This window comes from Miniopterus natalensis, chromosome 20 (assembly GCF_054644295.1).
Source record: "Miniopterus natalensis isolate mMinNat1 chromosome 20, mMinNat1.hap1, whole genome shotgun sequence".
In the NCBI taxonomy this organism is placed as follows: Eukaryota; Metazoa; Chordata; class Mammalia; order Chiroptera; family Miniopteridae; genus Miniopterus; species Miniopterus natalensis.
In genome coordinates, this window is record NC_142100.1 from 13,185,591 (window position 1) to 13,203,046 (window position 17,456).

Consider the following 17,456-nt stretch of genomic DNA (forward strand, 5'->3'; position numbering starts at 1 on the left):
CGAGCTGACAGCCCTCTGAGAAGGCAGTGAGACTGGGACCCATGCATGGGACACACATTCACCGAGGCTTGGTTCCTACAGTCACTTTCTACCGGGGCTCTGGTTTCCTAAGACAGCTCTGGGGCTTTCTGGGAAGAACATGCCATTGTGCCAACCACCACAGCTCCCTGCTGCCATCTGCTGCCCAGTGGCAGTAGTGTCATGGAAGGAGTGGGTGAGATGCTATGTGAATTCAGAAACCCCAGGGTCCAGGGAGTGCGAGGTGACCCAGTGTTAGAGAGGGGACAATGACCAAGTGACTGGGGGATTATTTAATCCCTGGGTCCGGGAACTGAAGGGCCAGGCGATTCAGTGTCTGAGATCTGTCGACTTTGTGACCACAAAACTTAGTGGTCGAGCAACCTCAAGACCCTGCAGCTGCGAACCCAGGGTCTGAGGGGAGAGGCCATGACTGAGGGCTCGGGGATCTGGGGTGAAGGAGCTTCATGAACAGGAATTCAAAGGGGGCTCGTTGGGAAGCCCTCACCTACAGCTGCTCCCAGGCAGCTCTCCCACAGCATGGAGCCGCACCAGCCTTCCTTTCGTGCTCATTGGTGAGTCCTCGGAAGCGTGGACCAATCAAAACCCTCCTCGTGTCTCCAGCTCCCTCCCAGCAGCGGCTCTTGAAGGCTGGGGGGAGGGTCCTCTCCACGGCGACCCAATGGTAGGGTAGGAGGAACGCCGTGCAGACCCACGACTGGCTGCCGCGGTGGACTCTGTCAAAGCCGGATTGGCCGGCTGCGGAGACGGAAGCGGCTCAAGGATCCGAGCTGGCGGAGCCCGGCTGGGGCGATGTGGAGAGCTGGATGCGGCCGAGCTGCTGGAGCAGCGCTGCTGGGGCTACTGCTGGCGCTCCTGGTGCTCGGCAGCGGTGCCGCCAAGACCGGCGCGGGGCTCGTGACCTGCGGGTCGGTGCTGAAGCTGTTTAACACGCAGCACAGGGTGCGGCTGCACTCGCACGACGTCAAATACGGATCCGGTGCGCGGGGCCTAGGACCCGGGCTTCGCTAGGGGGCGGGGCCTGGGGCTGGGAGTTTGAGGGCTGGGTGAACGTGGGGGTCTGCGGGCCAAGGGTCTGGGGTTATCTGGCTGCAGTTATTAGGGGGTCGGGGGGGACAAGGGCTGACAGTTGGAGGGGGTCGTCGGTATATTGGGAGCGAAGGAGGGTCGTCTGGGAGCTGTGGGCCAAAGGACTAGGAGTGCAGCCGAGGACCAAGGGTGGGGGCTGGGGTGGGCCGTTGGGGTGCCAGGGTTGAGGTTGTCCTGGAAAGTTTATGGTGTCCGGGCTGAGGGTCACGAGTTCCGGGATTGAAGGCGACCCCGGGGGCGGGGTGGGGTGTCGCCCTCAGGCAGCGGCCAACAGTCGGTGACCGGCGTGGAGGCGTCTGACGACGCGAATAGCTACTGGCGCATCCGCGGCAGCTCGGAGGGCGGGTGCCTGCGCGGGTCCCCAGTGCGTTGCGGGCAGGCGGTGAGGCTGACACACGTGCTCACTGGCAAGAACCTGCACACGCACCACTTCCCATCGCCGCTGTCCAATAACCAGGTGAGCCCCCTTGCCCAGCCCCGGAAGAGGCTTCTGGTGTGTGTGTAAGGGGCTGGGGACAGAGCCCACTCTTCCTCACACTTCTCTGGGCCTCAGCTTCCTGTGTGAAATAGGAATTTCAATTCAGAAATGTTTCCTGAGCTCCCCCTCTGGGGACACAGGTGACTCCGCCAGTCCAGCGGAAAGATGGGACAGGGAAGAGTGATCTGATCCTGCTGGATAGCTCCACTCCTGGGGGCGAGTTGGACCCTGGAGGGGGATCCACATGGCTTTTGAGGTGGGAAACTCGCAGGGAGGAGGAACTCAGGCTTGCTCTGGCAGGATGAGTAGGAGTCCTTTAGGCCACAGAGAGGAGCAGAGCATCTTTCCCAGCTGGCGGAAGAGCTTGTGCATGGAATTCACAGGAACTGGGGAGGGGGGAGGGAGAGGGGAGGGGAGGAAAGGTGAGAAGTTAGGGTGTGGAAAAGAGGGTGCTTTTGGAGGGCTGTTAAAAGAAAAAGTATGAGCTAAGTAGAGACTTTGACCGTCAGCCTGTGGACTTTATATTGCGAATCAGAGGGGTTAGGGTGGGGGGAGGGGGGACATGGAGGAGGAGAGAGGAGGCCTTGGCTCTGTGGGGGACAGTGGTCACCACCCAGACAGGTGGGGTGGGGTTTGCATGTGTTTGAAGAACCTGTGTTGGGGAGTTCCTACTGGGTAGTGGGGCTAGGGGTTGTGTTGTCCCATTTTGCACCTGTGGAAACTGAGGCTCAGGGGTACTGGGAAGAACCTGAGGCCCAGGCCCTAGGTGTGAGTGTGAGTGCTGCTGCCAGGCAAGTGACCACAGGGGTTTCAGTGTGCCCTCTGTGGTGACTACTGCCCCCCCCAACCCATAGGAGGTGAGCGCCTTTGGGGAAGACGGTGAGGGTGACGACCTTGACCTGTGGATGGTGCGCTGCTCAGGGCAGCACTGGGAGCGGGAGGCCACCGTGCGCTTCCAGCATGTGGGCACCTCTGTGTTCCTGTCTGTCACTGGTGAGCAATATGGGAGCCCCATCCGTGGGCAGCATGAGGTGCACGGCATGCCCAGCGCCAACACACACAATACATGGAAGGCCATGGAAGGCATCTTCATCAAGCCCAGTGTGGATCCCTCTGCAGGTCATGATGAACTCTGAGTGCCGTGGATGGGTGGATGGGAGGGTGGCAGTGTGAGGGCATCTGCAGGGCCACTCTTGGTGAAGACTTTGGGTTTGTAGGGGTTCTTAAGTGCCTTTGTTAATTAAAGAATGTTGGTCTGTGATAGTTTTGGAGTGAGCCTGGGGGTGACCAGGAGGTCCCAGCTCTCCCTGGCCTAGTTCCCCATCTCTTCCTCAGTGCAAAACTGCTGTTTCCCGCACAGTCGAACAATTGAACCTGTCCAAACCCTTTTGGTGCTTTTCCATGCATTCCAACACTGCCCTGTCAACCTTAGACTATCTGATGGCAAGTGACCCTTGTTCTCCAACCCCTGAGCATCATGAACCTTCCTGTTAAGAGCTGGATCCAGGGCCTCAGCAGGATGAGTGGGAGCCCTACTCTTTTCAGCAGGGATGAGGTACAAGCTTTCCAGACCCTTTACCCCTTGAGGTGAGGCCCCCCTATTCTCCTGGCACCTCTCCCCTAGCAGTTGTGAAAGCCTTGACATTTGTTTTTAAGCAAGCACCAGTCCAGGACTCTGCCCCATCTGCTGGATATTAGCATCACAGGCTCCCTCATTTTTGGTGTAAATGGCACCCCATGCACCCCAGCCTGTGGAATCTCGGACCCTAACTACGACCTTCCAAGGTCCTGAGGAGATAAGAAAACTTCAAAATATATCGCGTGGAAAGAGAACTTCAAGGAACTGCTACCTGCATAGATCTGAGAAGACTTCCTGGAAGAAGAGGCACAATTTAGTCGGGTGAAGCATTACAACTTAAAGGCAGGAACAATAAATAGGAGGGCGCTAATGAAGGTAACAGCTCTGCTGGCTTGTGGGTGACCTCTAGAGGTTGCGGCAGAGATTACAGGCTTCCTGGACGTGGCCAAACTCCACCCAGGTGGGGCTGTGTGGGAGGGTAGGGGCTTAAGGCTGCTGCTGGGGAAGAGGGCGCCATTTTCCTGAATGTGTAAAAGAGTCCCAGGAGAGGCTGGGGGTAGCAACTGGTTGGGAGGGGGCTTGGAGGAGTGTGGGCAGAGCACTTTATATTTGAGAAATCAATTGGCCTTATAGGGGTGGGAGAAGCTGTAGCCAATTTTGAGGCCTGAGGGGAGGAGGGTCCTATGTAAACCCATTACGCCCCACCCTCTCCCCACTGCACTCCTGCTCTGCTCAAACTTCTTGAGCAGTCTGCAAGTCTACATTCCTCTCCCATCACTCACCTGACCTGAGACAGGATGGCAGTCCAAGCGTTTCTGGGGTGATCCTCACAGTGGGGCTGTGAGAGAAGGAGGAGAGGCAGCCGGTGAAGGTTGCACTGTTGAGCAAATTACCCTTGTGGGCAACTGGAGCTTAATTCCATGGGGAGTTCTGGGACCCAGTGTAGGAAAAACATCAAAGTTATCCAACCAAAGTATTTGCCCTCATTGGCTGAGGGCCACTAGGTGGGTGGGGGAATTATTCTGCAACACTTCCCACTTGCCCTGGACATTGAGAAGTGTGCCTGAGGGCTTTATTCTACAGCCAGAATAAACCCCGGAGGAAGAGTCTGGCAGGGGGCTTCCTTTCTGTGGTGTGGATTGCCCTGGGGCTGTGGGCGGGACACCAGTAGTGTGGGCCACACTCTGCCCATCCAACTGGGCACTCTGGTCCATCCCTGGCCCCTCCTGGCCATAAGAGTCCCCACAGACATAAGTGCAGAGTGTTAAGAACAGAATCAAACAGTGCACACATGTAGAAATCTGTGGGAAACCAAGGTGGGAGCAGGTAAGATGGCTCCGGGCAGAATTGAGGACAAGACCAAAAATTAAAACCACAGCAGCAGCAGCAGAGCTCTCATTTATTGAACACTAAGCGCCAGAAGCCAGGCCAACGATTGACACAGCATCTCGTTTGCTCCTGGCGGTAACCCTATACAGCAAGTTCAGTTATTGTCTTTATTTTGCAGAGGAGGCAACCGAGGTTCGTAAAAATTCAAACGTAGTTCTGCCTGCCTCTAAAACATTTGCTCTCAGCCATTGGATTGAGAAAATAAAACAGGAGGAGACCTAAGCACTCTGCTTCCGCCCCCCACACACACTCTACAGCTATGCGAGGGCCAGTGGGCCAGGGGCCGCACTTATGAATGCTTATCCACAAAGTGATCCAATTGCTTATCCAATGCGTGATCGCAACCACGCCGGGACCCAAGCTGACACCCCGTACCTCCCACAGATCCACAAGGTTCCACGGGTTCCAGGACCTGGTCTCCGCAGCCCAGGCCTACCCGGGTGGCTTCTGGCAAATTCCACTCGGGTCAAGCCGGACGATGCTAGGGGGTGATAGGAGAGTGGGGTGGGAGCTATCCCGGCCAGAAAGACCGCCGCAGTCGAATATACCGTCTGCGAGGTACAGGGAGCGCTATCAGCAAGCAAAACGAAGCAGACCCGTAGCTCTGCTCCACCGCGGGCATTTTCGAAGGGTCGCAGCCCCCTCCTCCGTGGGCTCAGCCGCGCGGCCGGCGCCCCCCACTGACTTCCAAGTGTTCTAGTCCTCGCGGGTAGAAAGCGCCCCAACACTGCAGCTGAGAAAAGGCGGGCAAAGTTCCTTTTGATAAGTTATGAATGGGGAGAAAGTGTTTGTAGAACTCATTGTTAAAACCTCAGAGCCGAAGACTCGGCCGCGGCACCGCCAATCCCGGCCCGGAGGCTATTTTGAAATCGCTCCGGTATCAGCCAATAGGAGTGCGGGAGGCGAAGCCCCGCGCCGGCGCCGACCAATGAGCGCGGCGTTAAGCTGAGGAGCTGGGGGCCCGGCCCCGCCGACTGTCAGCGGGATAAAGATGGAGCCGGCGGGCGAGAGGGCGCCACGAGGTTGCGGGGTCCTCCTGGTGGAGACCACTGGCACGCACGGCTGCCGGGACCTCTCTCCCGCTAACCTTCCGAGTCATGCCCAGGCCAGGGGCGGAAGGGGTGACCCGCCGCGTGAGTAGCAGGGTCCCAAGCGAGGGGAGCCGGCAGGGTCGGCCCTACCCGGCGGAACTGTGTGGAGGGGCGCAGCCCGAACCCCGGGCGCTCTCTCCAGGCAGGGAACTCCAGAAGGGCGGGAACCCCATCCCCACCCCCATTCCTCTGCGCCGCTCTGGGCCTTGGGGCAGCGAATCTGTTGGGACAGAACGCAGAGCCCAAGTTGGGGGGCCAGGGGCCGGGTCTGGGGGCCTGAGCTGGCAGGGTCGCGTCGTCCCTAAGTGGGGCCGCTCTTATCCCGGAGCCGCTGGCTGGTGAGCGCGCAGGGTCGTCGGGCTGTACCCACCCTAGCTTCGGGCGTCAGTGGGCTTCGGACTGCGGTGGAGGATGGGCCCCTCTCCTTTGTGTGTGTGCCCCCTCCCCCGTCCGATCCCGCTTCGGGTTTGGAGCTACCCCTTAGTTTGAGGATCTCTCGTCCACCGCTACCTGGAGCGGGCTGAATAAGATCCGGGTGCCCTGGGATCCTGAGGATCCAGAGGACTCCAGCCCCGCTGAAATCCCCCCTCCTGGCCCTGATGTCCAGGACGGGGCCTTTAGCCCCACCACCCACGATTGAGCTTCCCACACTACGGGTATTCGGGGAGGGGGTCCCTCCTGCTGGCCGCAGGTGCTCTGACGAGGTTGCACTACTGTGCTCTGAGAAGCAGTGCAATGATATTGTCATGGCATCTGGGACCAACCTTGGGGACCCCCCTCCCCCACACCTTCTCCTCCCCAGGCAGGGCCCCTTCGGCCTGCAGGTCTCCCCTCCCCCCTGCCCTGCTGGCTCCCTTCTCCATGGAAACTTGAGATCCTGGCCGGGCCTGGGCCTCTGGGGTCAGAGGGCACCCTTCCCCCAGGCAGAGGCCCCGCCCCAGTGGGCCTGCATTCCTAGCCTGAGAGATTCCCCACCGACAGACCACCGGGAGAGGCGAGGCAGGCACTGGCAGGCCTGCCTGACACTCTTTCCCTGTTGCACTACTGTGGGCCGCTGGGAAGCAGTGCAATGATGAAAGGGCATCAGTCAGGTCCAGCCCACTACACACAGCACCTGGGGAGAGGGAGTTTTGCTGCCTCAGCCCACTTCCCAGCAGTTAGATACTGGTTCAGAGCTGGGCTGGACCCTCCATCAGAGGATTAGGTGAGTGCAGAGCTGGGGGATTGCCCTTAAGCTCTCCATCTGGGTCACCACTGGACAGGTGCAGAATCAGAGGCCCTGGATTGAGAAAAGCTCTGGTTTGAAGAGGACCTTTCATACCAGCACCCTGGGTAAGATTGGGAACTCAGGGTTTGGTCCTGGTCTTGTAGAAAAAATAGAGGCCCACTGCTTTGCATGGAGGGTCTGTCTGGGCCTGGCTCAGACTCAGCTTACCCTTGACCCCGTGGAGGTGAACTGGACCAAGCCTTTCTTGAAGGCTTGGGGAGGATCAGACGCTGGAACAATGTCCTGGGTTCTCAGCAGGAGCAGCGCTATTTGGGGTGGGCAGGTATCCTTGGGATATGAAGCCCGAAGGTGATGCCCACCAACTGCACCCTCTTATTTTCTTACAGGGAGATATGCTGCCCTGAACCTGCAGGAGGGACTGTGAGGTGCCTGGCATGCCCACCCTCACAGCTGGAATTGGGGGGATTGGAGCTGAACTGCCAAGGTGCCTGGCCATAGGCATGCTGGCAGGGCCATCTCCACCATCAAGACCTGACACAATGCACAATGACAGTTATGTGCCCTATGACAGTTATTCAAGCCTTTCTCCTTGAGAGGAAGCCCAGGTTCTAGATGGGCATTTGGGAGTACCTCTCAACCATGGCTGAGCACATTGGGGTACCAGTTTCACCCCCATCCTGGGGGTAGAAGTCCTGGTGTCCATGGGATGGATGAGGGGCAATGACACATGCTCTCCTGCCTCCTATGCCTCATCTCTTGGGGTTCCTCATCCCAAGGCCACCTGACTCAGGCCTGTCCACCCTCTCCCTTGGCTCCAGGTGCCATGACTGGAGGTGGCCACCCTTACTCCTGTGCAGATTCTGCACCCACTGGCTGGAGCCCTTGCTTGGTGAGGCTTGTGGACTCAGGGGTCTGTTTAAATGTTCCCTTTTAGGGGAAGCCTTATCTGGGTTCAAGAGCATCCACTCTCCCTCCAGCAGAACCTGTTAGATTGAAATGTTCTCCCTGTGGCCAAAGTCATTAGATTGGGAACCCCTGAGGGCAAGGACCATGTCTTTTTTTTAATCTCTTGGCAGTGCCTGGCATAGAGAGGGACCTATTACACTTTTAAAAAATACAAATAAATGTATAAATATGAAGTAATATTAGCATAACATGATTGGAGGGTTAATCAACGATCTTTTTGACCCCTCAGAGAATGCTTGTCCTGTTTTTGAAAAGGCACATACTATAGATTTTAAAGTCTCGTTTTGTAAGTCACGGGTCAGGAAGCAGAATGGATATTTGAACCTAGGTGTATCTGCCTGCAACCCTAGACAAATACACAGGCCAGATCTTCCTCCTTGGGTGTCTTCAAAGCAGGAGGAAGTGAATGCCAATTCCTATGATGGGGAGAGCTGAGGCCTAGAGGGCTGGTGGTTTGGTGGTAGGGGGTGAAAAATCTCATTAAACTTTTTAGGTGCACTCCATGGAACTCAGGGCTGATTTAGAGGGTTGGGGAAAGGTGTGTGGAGGAGACAGGGAGGAAACAGTCTAGGGTTGCATGCCCCTCAGTGGCTGGGGTGAATGGTGGTATCAGCCACTGACCAAGTAGGAGAGGGGAGAAAAAGCTGTGTGCCAATCTGGATGTGTTCAGTGTGAGATGCCCAAGAAATGTCCCCAGCAGACACTGGATGTGGGTCTGGAACCCAAGGGAGGTCTGAGTTTGAGAGGCAGGTTAGGGTTGTTAAGGCAGTTCTGGGTTGGGACCAAGAAGTGAGTAAGATGGTCCAAATGGTATGGTGGAGACAGTACCTTCTGAAACAGGCAAGTTGCAGCTGGAGATGCTGTAGAAGACACAACAGGGAGTATACAGCAAAGAAGTGGCTGTAAAGGGGTGTTAATTGTGAAACAGTACCAGATATTAGACCTCGGTCCTTGAGTTTGGCTAAAAAGGAATTCAGAGCCAAGACTCAAATACAAGTGAAAGTTTATTTAAAAGTCACAGGGGTAGAAGAAATGAGCTATGGAAGAAATAAGCCATGGAAGAAGTGAGCCAGCTGGGCCGTATGGACTCAGGAAACAAGTTAAGAGGCAAAAGAAAGACCCTTGCAGCTTCGGAGAAAGAAAGGCTAAGAAAACACACCTGGGGAAGGAGAGGGGGAATGGCAAGGGTGTACTCGAGAGAAAGCTTGAGCACTCTGGGTCCTTCATTTTAAGAGCTTTTACTTGGAGGTCTCAGGGGAGGATCTTAATAGAATATTCCTCAGCTTTCCAGAAGTGTCTCCTCAGGGTCCTGGTCTCCATTGATTGGTCAGCCCCCACCAGGGGATCATTAGTCATCAAAGCCAGTCCTCAGCCATGGTGTTTGGTTTTGCTGCTTTTCTGGGCCTGGAGCTGAAACACAACTGAGGCCTAGATTTTATCTCTAGTTTGACCAAGACTGTCATCAACAGACCAGAGGCTTTGTGCCTAAGATTATTAGATTCCGGTCAGAACCTCATTGTCTTGAGGGCTTAATGCTTAAGGGAATGGCTGTGCGAAGGCTTGTATGGGAGTCATATGAGGCTACTTTTCAGCCCCTTGTTCCTCTACGGGAGTCTACCACATGAGTAGGGAATGCCAGGGGAGGAAAGGTCAGGGGAGAGTCCAAACTGTGTAACCACGGGCATGACCAGGGATATGCTAGGAGAGGAAAGGTCACCCTGGGAGTGAGGTCCCACCCTACAACTACCTCTTTTCTAGGCACCCTGGTGACTTTAGGTACCTGGCCTTCCTACTCTGCTCATATGTCTAACTGCCTACTATATCGGGGGAGAGAGGGCAAGCTGGAGAAGGGTGGGTTTGATGCTGGAGAGGACGAGGAAGAGGGTGAGAAGTCCCGGGGCAAATGGAGTAGGGGCAGCATGAAGTCCCCTGGCACTTGCTCCCACTGGAGGACTGGGAGGCTACAGACCATGAGGAGGGGGAGCAGCTGAGACAGGGAGGGGATGGAGACCAGCCCAGGGATGTGGGCCTTAAAGAAGCTGGAAAGTTCCTGCGCTTACTAGGTTCTTGGTGTGGCCGTAGGTGGGCCCCGATCAAAGCCCAGCTGCACCCCATCGGGATTGGGGTCGAGCCCCGCACGGCGGCGTTCCCACCGTCGAAGGTGCGAGAGCGCATGCCCAGAGCTGCGCGCATTGTCACGTGCGGCCCTCTCGCGCGGATTGGGCCGCCCGCGATCTCCGATGGGATTGGCTGGAGCGGTGGGGGCCGCGGCGCTGCGATTGTAGGGACCGCCGCGGGCGCGTTCTGAGGGGCCCCGCCGCCCCGGGTGACCTGAGCTCGGGCCTTGGGAGCGGCCCCTCTGCCCCTGCCTGCAGCGGGTGGGGTCGGCGTGCCTGGACCCTCGGTGAGCCCGCCCCGACGGCCGCAGGCAGCCGGGGGCCAGCCCCCAGCCGCCCCCGGATGGAGGTCCTGGACGAGTTCGACAAGGAGTTCCCGCAGAGTGTCACCTTCTGCCAGCTCATATCCGAGGAGGACTTCGAGAGGCAGGCGGCGACTTACACGGAGCGCGCGCTGCGCCGCCTCTTCCGCAGCCTCGACCGCAACCCCGCGCTGGCCGAGAGGGTGGTGCGAAAGGTCAAGCAGGCCGAGTGCGAGCGCCGCGGGCCGCTCTCCTTCCTCTGGGTGCGGGCTGCCGGCGGGGCTGCGGGAGGGTGGGGTGGGAGTCACAAGGGTGGGGGCTGTCCCCGCCGCTGCCTGCCCTCTAGGGCGGGACCCTGGGCGTGGGGGGAAGGGAGGGCTTTGGGCCCGTCTGGATGTGCAGAGTTGGGTCTTCCAGAAGCCTGAGGCAGCCCAGCTTGGCGAGTGCAGGGGGCTGGCGTCTCGCCGGTCCGGCCTCCTTCCTATTGTCCTACCTCTTACGCTGCTGTCGCAGGCGAAATTCTTCTGTGCAGTCCAGGGGGAGCTGAACTTTTGCAACAGAATGGGCGCCCAGGAGATGCACCAGCGCCTGGAGCACCTGAAGAAGGGCATCCACCGCGTGTACCTCTATTCCCAGGGTGAGGCTCCATCTCTGCCTGGCCCAAGTAACCCAGCAAACCTGACCCAGGACCCCTTGTCCCTGAAGTCTTCATTATGAGAATGAACATACACAAAACTAGGGGCTACAGGGAGCACTTAAGTACCTGTCACCGAGCTTCAGCAACTACCCCTGTCTTGCCATGCTTGTGTCACTCTCTATACACCCTTTAAGGGAAATCTTAGACATCACTGTATTCCTGAATACTTTTGAGTGCTTCTTAATTAAAAAAAAAAGAGTTTCTGACAAAACCACAATGTCAAACCTGACATAATTAACAACAGTTCCCTAATATTAACTGATGCTTAGTCCATATTCAGATCTCGAAGAAGGTTGATAGAAGTCTTTCTACACTTGCCCTGTCATTTCAGGACCCAAGAAAGCCCACACATCGGTTTGGGTGTTAGGCCTCAGGTTTCTCTTCACTAAGGAGGCTAGGTCACATAGTAAGTCGTGGAACCTGAACTTGAACTCAGGTCTGGGTTGCTACAGGATACAGGCTCTTAGCTTCCAGGACAATGCTCCCTGGTATTGATTATCACAATCCTAGATGAGCTGTTCTTGTGGGGGGTATGAGGAGCTTTTTGACCTCCACTTTGCTGGTAGTCTTCAACTCTGAACAGTAAAAGTAGCCAGACTTGTTGAATACAGGAGGACAACCTAACATGGAGAGAGGAGAGGGGGCAGACCCCAGGGTCCTTCCCCTCAAAGATTCCCTTCCTGAGCCCCTTCTGCAAGACCTCCATGTGGGTTTTCTCATAGAAGGACCTTTTGTACGCCCTCAGGACAGCCCTGCGGTTGGGTACTGTCAGTGGGCTCGTTGTCCAGGACCTGGATTCCCAAGAGTACCGCCAGATTCAAGCACTTTCCATGATGCTTAGAGGGTGGTGGCAGCAGACCAACCTGCCCAGGCCAAGCCCAGCCCTCCTTGGCAGTGACACTCTTACCACTTCCCATGAAATTCTGCCCTTGAAGCCAGACAGCTTGGTTGTGGATCCTGCCTGTGCCTTGTACAGTTGGAGTTTCTGGTTCCCCTTGAAGATAGAGACAAAAGTACCCTTTCCACGTGGGGCAGCTGTGGTGCTGAGATGGTTCACGTTGGTGCCTGTCAACAGTGGTTCTAAACATTGCTATGTGGTGCCCTTTGGGGGATCTGCCTCCCCTCTTTCTTGGAATACCCCACACCATCGTGCCTGGCCCCATCCTAGATGAGCTGAGGGGTAGGCACTCACTGGCACCTTTTGTCACAGATGCCAAGAAGAAGAAGAGGAGAAGGAAGCCAAAAGTGAAGAAACCAGGACCTATCCTCTTGAGGAACCAGTCAACCTCCCCATGCCTGCCACCAACACTGTTGCCACCTCCGCCCCTGCCGCTGCCTCCGCCACTGCCACCACCTGCCACCACCATACCCTCTGTGGTGGCCCCGCCACCCCCTGTCTACACTATGCCCAGGGTCTTTGGCCCCTTTCCTGCACTGCGTAGCAAGTCGGTCAGTGGGTGTATTGCCCTCTCCATACAGCCCTGGGAGGGGCAGCCTGCTCAGAACCGCCCCCACAGCTCTTCAGGGCCCACAGCAGTGACTCTCAAACTTTCTTTCTAAGCAGCAGAGCCCTTTTAAAGACTGCAGGCAAACAGATAAAGTGATAAAAGGGGGGCTACTCTGATTGAAGAGTTGGGGTGGGGGTTGAAGGCACAGAGCTCTACCTGCTTGGCCTCAGCCGAGCAAAGCAGCCCCAAATGAACCAGGTAGAATCCTAGAGCTGCCAAAGGACAGGTGGAGAACCACGGGCCCCCTGCTGTGTCTCTCCCCTAGGGTGTCATTCTCTTGTAGTGCCCTTCCTGCCTTCCTGCTCCTCCTGACTCCTACTTCCCCAACACACTCACTCCAGCCGGCCACCCCACCCCCAGGCTGGATTAGGACCTTCTCAATTGTCTCCTAGCCCCCATCCAGTTTGGTCTTCCTAACGCCAAGCTCAAGGTGGGCGCAGAGGATGAGCCTGACATGTTTGCTGATTGAATGAAAGTCGCATAGTTTTCATACAGGTGATTTTTTTTTTTTCATGGTAAGGCCCCCAAACTTGTCCTGAGATTACCTTTGTTTCCTGCAGACAGAGAAATTGGGAATTTCAAGTTCTGAAGTGAAATTAAACTGGACTGGCCTGTCATCGAACCCAAGGAGGTAAAGGGAATTTATTCTGGGCTTGACGCAAGTGAAAGGGAGCATTTGGGGGAGCATCCTCTGTACCGGGCTCAGCTATTATTTCTTCCCACCTCTTAGTTAACCCTCACCATAGTCCTGAGTGGTTATTCTCTGTCCAGGGAAGGAGTCTGGGCTCAGAGGTCCCTGTCCCCATGTCAGAGTGGTGCCCTCCAAGACTGGGGACACCCTGCCTGGGAGGATCCCAGAGTTGACAGTGCCTTTCTGCCCTGTCTTGCAGCCGCATGGTTGATCTGACTCCCTTGGTTCTCAATCCTGGAGGCTTCCATTTCTCGTATCTGCCCAGAAACAGTGTGCAGAAGCTCCATTGCCCTGGCTTCCCGTGGTAAGTGTGCTTCTGAGCCTCTCTTCGGCCAGAAACAGCCCTGGCTCAGCCCTGCTTCACCTCTGCCCAGCTTTGTCGTGGTGTCGCCAAGGGCTGGACAAATGTTCTTTTTTTTTTTTTTTTTTTACAAATATTCTTCCACTTCTAGGAAGGACCCTTATGTAATCAGAGGTGCTGGAAAAGTTGCTCCCTAGTGTTTGTAATGGTGAGAAATCAGAAACAAACAGCTCAGAGGCCAACAGAAAGGGAATGATTCTATCCACTGTGGGCAGCCCTATGATTTATATGCATGCGTGTTTTGCAAAGCAGGGATTTACTGAATATGGGATTTAAAAAAATCGCCCGTGTTTTCACTTACAGATATTAAGTATTTTCTGTATCATTGTTATTCCAAAATATGATTTAGACTGTTTCATTGCATCAGATGACTTTTTTTAACAGCCTTATTGAGATATGATATTTATATGTCATATAATTCACCCACTTAAAGTATACAATTCAGTGTTTTTAGTATTTCACAGTTATGATCCATCACCACAATCAATTTTAGCACATTTTCATCACCCCAAAAAGAAGCCCTTTAGCCATCACCCCTCTATTCTCCCTCCTCCAGCCCCTGGCAACCACTATAGATTTGCCTATTCTGGACATTTCATATAAATGGAATAACAAGATAGGTGGCTTTTTAATATTTGGCCTCTTTCACTTGGCATAAAGTTTTTAAGGTTCATCCATGTTGTAGCATGAATTGTTACTTAACAGTTTTTTAAAATATATTTTTGTCTTTTAGAGTAGTTTAGGGTTCACAGTAAAATTAAGCTAAAAGTGCAGAGTGTTCCCATATGCCTCCTGTCCTTGCCCCATAGTATCCCCACTGTCAACATACCCACCAGACATTTATTACAAGCTAGGAACCTACAGTGATACTTTATAATCATCTGAAGTCCATAGTTTACATTAGGGTTCACTCTTGGTGGTGTACATTCCATGGGTTGAATTTCTTTTTGTGGTTGAATAATATTTCATTGTATGGATATAGACTACATTTTATTTATCCATTTGAGTTGTTTCCTTTTTTTTTGCTTTTATGAACGATGCTGTTATAAACTTTGTGTATAAGTTTTTGTGTATATAGTTTTCACTTTTCTTGGGTATACTCCTAAGAGTGGAATTGTTGGGTCATATGGCAACTCTATGTTTAGTAATTTGAGGAACTGCCAAACTCTTTTTCAAAGCAGCTGCATCACATTACATTCCCACAAATAGTATATGAGGTTCCAATTTCTCCACATCCTCATTAACACTTGTCTGTTTTAAAAAATATGTATTTTTTTATATTGATTTTTAGAGAGAGGAAGGGAGAAGGAGAAACATCGACTGCCTCTAACATGCCCCCTACTGGGGATCAAGCCCACAACTCAGGCATTTTTTCCATTACTGTACCATTGGTGTGTCTTTACTTGTTGGAATATCCAGACCTACCTCATTCTTTAAACAGCTCCAGAATAGTCTACTGCATGGCTGTACCTTGGTTCCTAATGGAAGTTTAGATTGTTTCCAGGTTTTCACAATCAGAGTATTGCTGCAGCGAGCAGCCTTGAACATTCTTGGGAGAGATTTCTGGAAGTATAAGTGTATTTAGAGCCATCCCACAGCCTGCGACTGGGGCTGTTTCATGTGTACTTCTTTTTTGTTGTTTTGCTGTTGTTAATCCTCACCCGAGGATATTTTTCCCATTGATTTTTAGAGAAAGTGGAAGAGAGGAGGGAGGGAGAGAGAGAAACATCCACATGAGAGAGACACATCTATTGGTTGCCTCCCTTACATGCCCCAACTCCCAACTGGGGTTGGGGATCGAGCCTGCAATGGATTCCTGCCCTTGGCTGGAATTGAACTCACAACCCTTCAGTCCGAGGGCCAGTGCTCTAACCAGTGAGCCAAACCAGCTAAATGTGTTTTTTATTAATTTTTTTAGAGAGAGAGGAAGGGTGAGAGAGAGAAACATTGATCGGCTGCCTCCTGCATGCAACTTACTGGGGACAGAGCCCAAAACCTGGGCATATGCCCTGACCAGGAATTGAACCAGCAACCTCTCGGTTCATGGGATGACACTTAGCCAACTGAGCCGCACCAGCCAGGGCTGTCACGTGTACTTCTGATGGCCCTGTGTGCTGGTGTCCCACCTCTCATGGACATGTCTTGATTGTCTCCTGCACAGGACCTCACCCTATAGTGACTCCCCCAACACTGAGGAGACACCATCCCATTCAGTGAAGACCTCTGTTTTCACTCCACCTGTCCTGCTCAAGTTCCAGCCTGTGCCCAGACCTAAAGATGACTCAGAGAATGACCCTGGCAGCGCAGAGTCTGTGGCCCACAAGAGGGGCCCATAACTTCTTCCCTACAGACTGTGGTGGAGGAGTGAATAAAGTTCTCATGGAGCTGCCTTTCATGCTGTGCTCCCTAGGGGCTGTGCAATCCCATGGGATCCCTCCAGCCTGAAGAGGTTGTCAGGGTAGTGCCATCCTGAGGCCTGCTTGCATACAGTAGATGGTCAGGTCAGTGCTACTGTGATATTCCCTCATTTTCAATCTAACATGGGAATTCAGCCACGTGCACTTTGAAAGAGAAATGAGTGAGAAGAGAGTGCTGCCTTCCCCTGCAGCAACTCTGTGACCCCTCACTTGACCTCATTGAGTTGCAGGTTTACCTTTCCCCCCCCTACACCTGGCCCCTAAACACAAGCCTTATTTGGGTGCAAGTTTAGAAACAGTGATGTGTTCCTTCCCTAGAGGAAAATGAGCTGGTGTGTCAGTTTCCAACTTGGCACCTCCCTAAGGAATTTCAAAGATAGTGACTCTAGTTGTTGCCTTACACACTGACCTTAGAATCAAACATGCATGTGAGATGTGAGTCCTCACAAAATGTTTGATGACTGCTGGACATTAGCAGATATTCATTGAGCCTTTGTGTATGCCCCACAACTTGCTTGGGACTGGAGATAATAAACCAAGCGGCTGGGGCCCCTTCCCTTAAGGAGCTTACATTCCATCCTTCTCTGTGTGTGTGGTAAACCAGTATATAGATCAAATTAATACAGGATTTCAAGTTGTGATAAGAATTATGAGAACTGACATAGAGATGTATGGGGTGGGTGGGTGGGCAGGGAAGCTCTCTTAGGAGATGACATTTATGTTGAAACCTAGAAATGAGAAGGAGCCAGCTATGACATGACATGACATGACATGACATAACATGACGTGACATGACATAGGCAAGGACAACTGGCTTTGGGTGACTAGGTGGATAGTGGAATGGTGGAGGGGAGAGGAAACTGGGGGAGGGGGGAGGGATGGAGAATTCTGCTTTGAGGAGACATGTTAAATTTGAAATCAGTGGGTACCCAAGCAGAGATCAGGAGTCTGGAGCACTGGCAATTCAGTGATGGGAGCCAAGGGTTACAAGCGGTACTTAAAATCACGAGCCAGGGCAAGATCGCCCAGTGCTTGAGTGTAGACAGAGGTCCAGGACTTAGCTGGGGCACACAAACGTGATCTGGTCAAGAGAAGGGTCGATCGGAAGAGAGGGACCCAGGGTACCAGTGAGGACTTTGTACCTTCTGGCTTGGGCCACTCAGGAGAGGGTCCTGGAAGCTGTGGGGACCAAATAGAGAGAATGGGAGGTGAGCGGGTACACAGCGAATGTGGACGTTGCTTTGGAGGCATTTGTCATTGAGGGGAGTAGAGATGGGGCGGAGGCTGGTGGGACTTTAGGCTCGAGGCGGGCTGAAAAAGACCTGAGAACCCAGGACGGGTTTGAGTGGGGATGGCACTGAGTCGGGGCTGAGCGGGTAGGCGAGGCGCTCCGGGGAAGATGGCCCTTCTAGGCGAGGGCAGCTCAGCCCAACTGGGGACTCCGCCCAGGGTCCGGCGGCGTCCAGGGACTGGAGCGCTTGCCTTCAGGGACCACAGTTCCCGG

The 17,456-nt window shown here is 54.1% G+C and overlaps 2 protein-coding genes across 2 annotated transcripts; both read left to right on the top strand.

The window, feature by feature from the left end:
• Positions 1 to 813: 813 nt before the first annotated feature.
• SDF2L1 (stromal cell derived factor 2 like 1) lies at positions 814 to 3,207 on the top strand. The gene is made up of 3 exons (XM_016204253.2): positions 814 to 1,018; positions 1,389 to 1,585; positions 2,461 to 3,207. Exons 1-3 carry the CDS (start codon positions 832 to 834, stop codon positions 2,740 to 2,742), a joined length of 666 nt encoding a protein of 221 aa, XP_016059739.1. The 5' UTR covers positions 814 to 831; the 3' UTR covers positions 2,743 to 3,207.
• Positions 3,208 to 5,587: 2,380 nt separating this feature from the next.
• Positions 5,588 to 16,620, top strand: LOC107530536 (uncharacterized). The gene is made up of 8 exons (XM_087828394.1): positions 5,588 to 5,707; positions 6,928 to 6,997; positions 7,280 to 10,541; positions 10,792 to 10,915; positions 12,186 to 12,424; positions 13,044 to 13,114; positions 13,374 to 13,478; positions 15,697 to 16,620. Exons 3-8 carry the CDS (start codon positions 10,320 to 10,322, stop codon positions 15,869 to 15,871), a joined length of 936 nt encoding a protein of 311 aa, XP_087684520.1. The 5' UTR covers positions 5,588 to 5,707; positions 6,928 to 6,997; positions 7,280 to 10,319; the 3' UTR covers positions 15,872 to 16,620.
• Positions 16,621 to 17,456: the final 836 nt, after the last annotated feature.

Bases quoted from the DNA above. Each gene is read 5' to 3' on its own strand.
- SDF2L1 (XM_016204253.2), top strand. From the start codon at position 832: ATGTGGAGAGCTGGATGCGGCCGAGCTGCTGGAGCAGCGCTGCTGGGG. The intron at 1,019-1,388 runs GTGCGCGGGGCC...TGTCGCCCTCAG, and splicing joins CGACGTCAAATACGGATCCG to GCAGCGGCCAACAGTCGGTG. The intron at 1,586-2,460 runs GTGAGCCCCCTT...CCCAACCCATAG, and splicing joins CGCCGCTGTCCAATAACCAG to GAGGTGAGCGCCTTTGGGGA.
- LOC107530536 (XM_087828394.1), top strand. From the start codon at position 10,320: ATGGAGGTCCTGGACGAGTTCGACAAGGAGTTCCCGCAGAGTGTCACC. The intron at 10,542-10,791 runs GTGCGGGCTGCC...CTGCTGTCGCAG, and splicing joins GGCCGCTCTCCTTCCTCTGG to GCGAAATTCTTCTGTGCAGT. The intron at 13,479-15,696 runs GTAAGTGTGCTT...TCTCCTGCACAG, and splicing joins CATTGCCCTGGCTTCCCGTG to GACCTCACCCTATAGTGACT.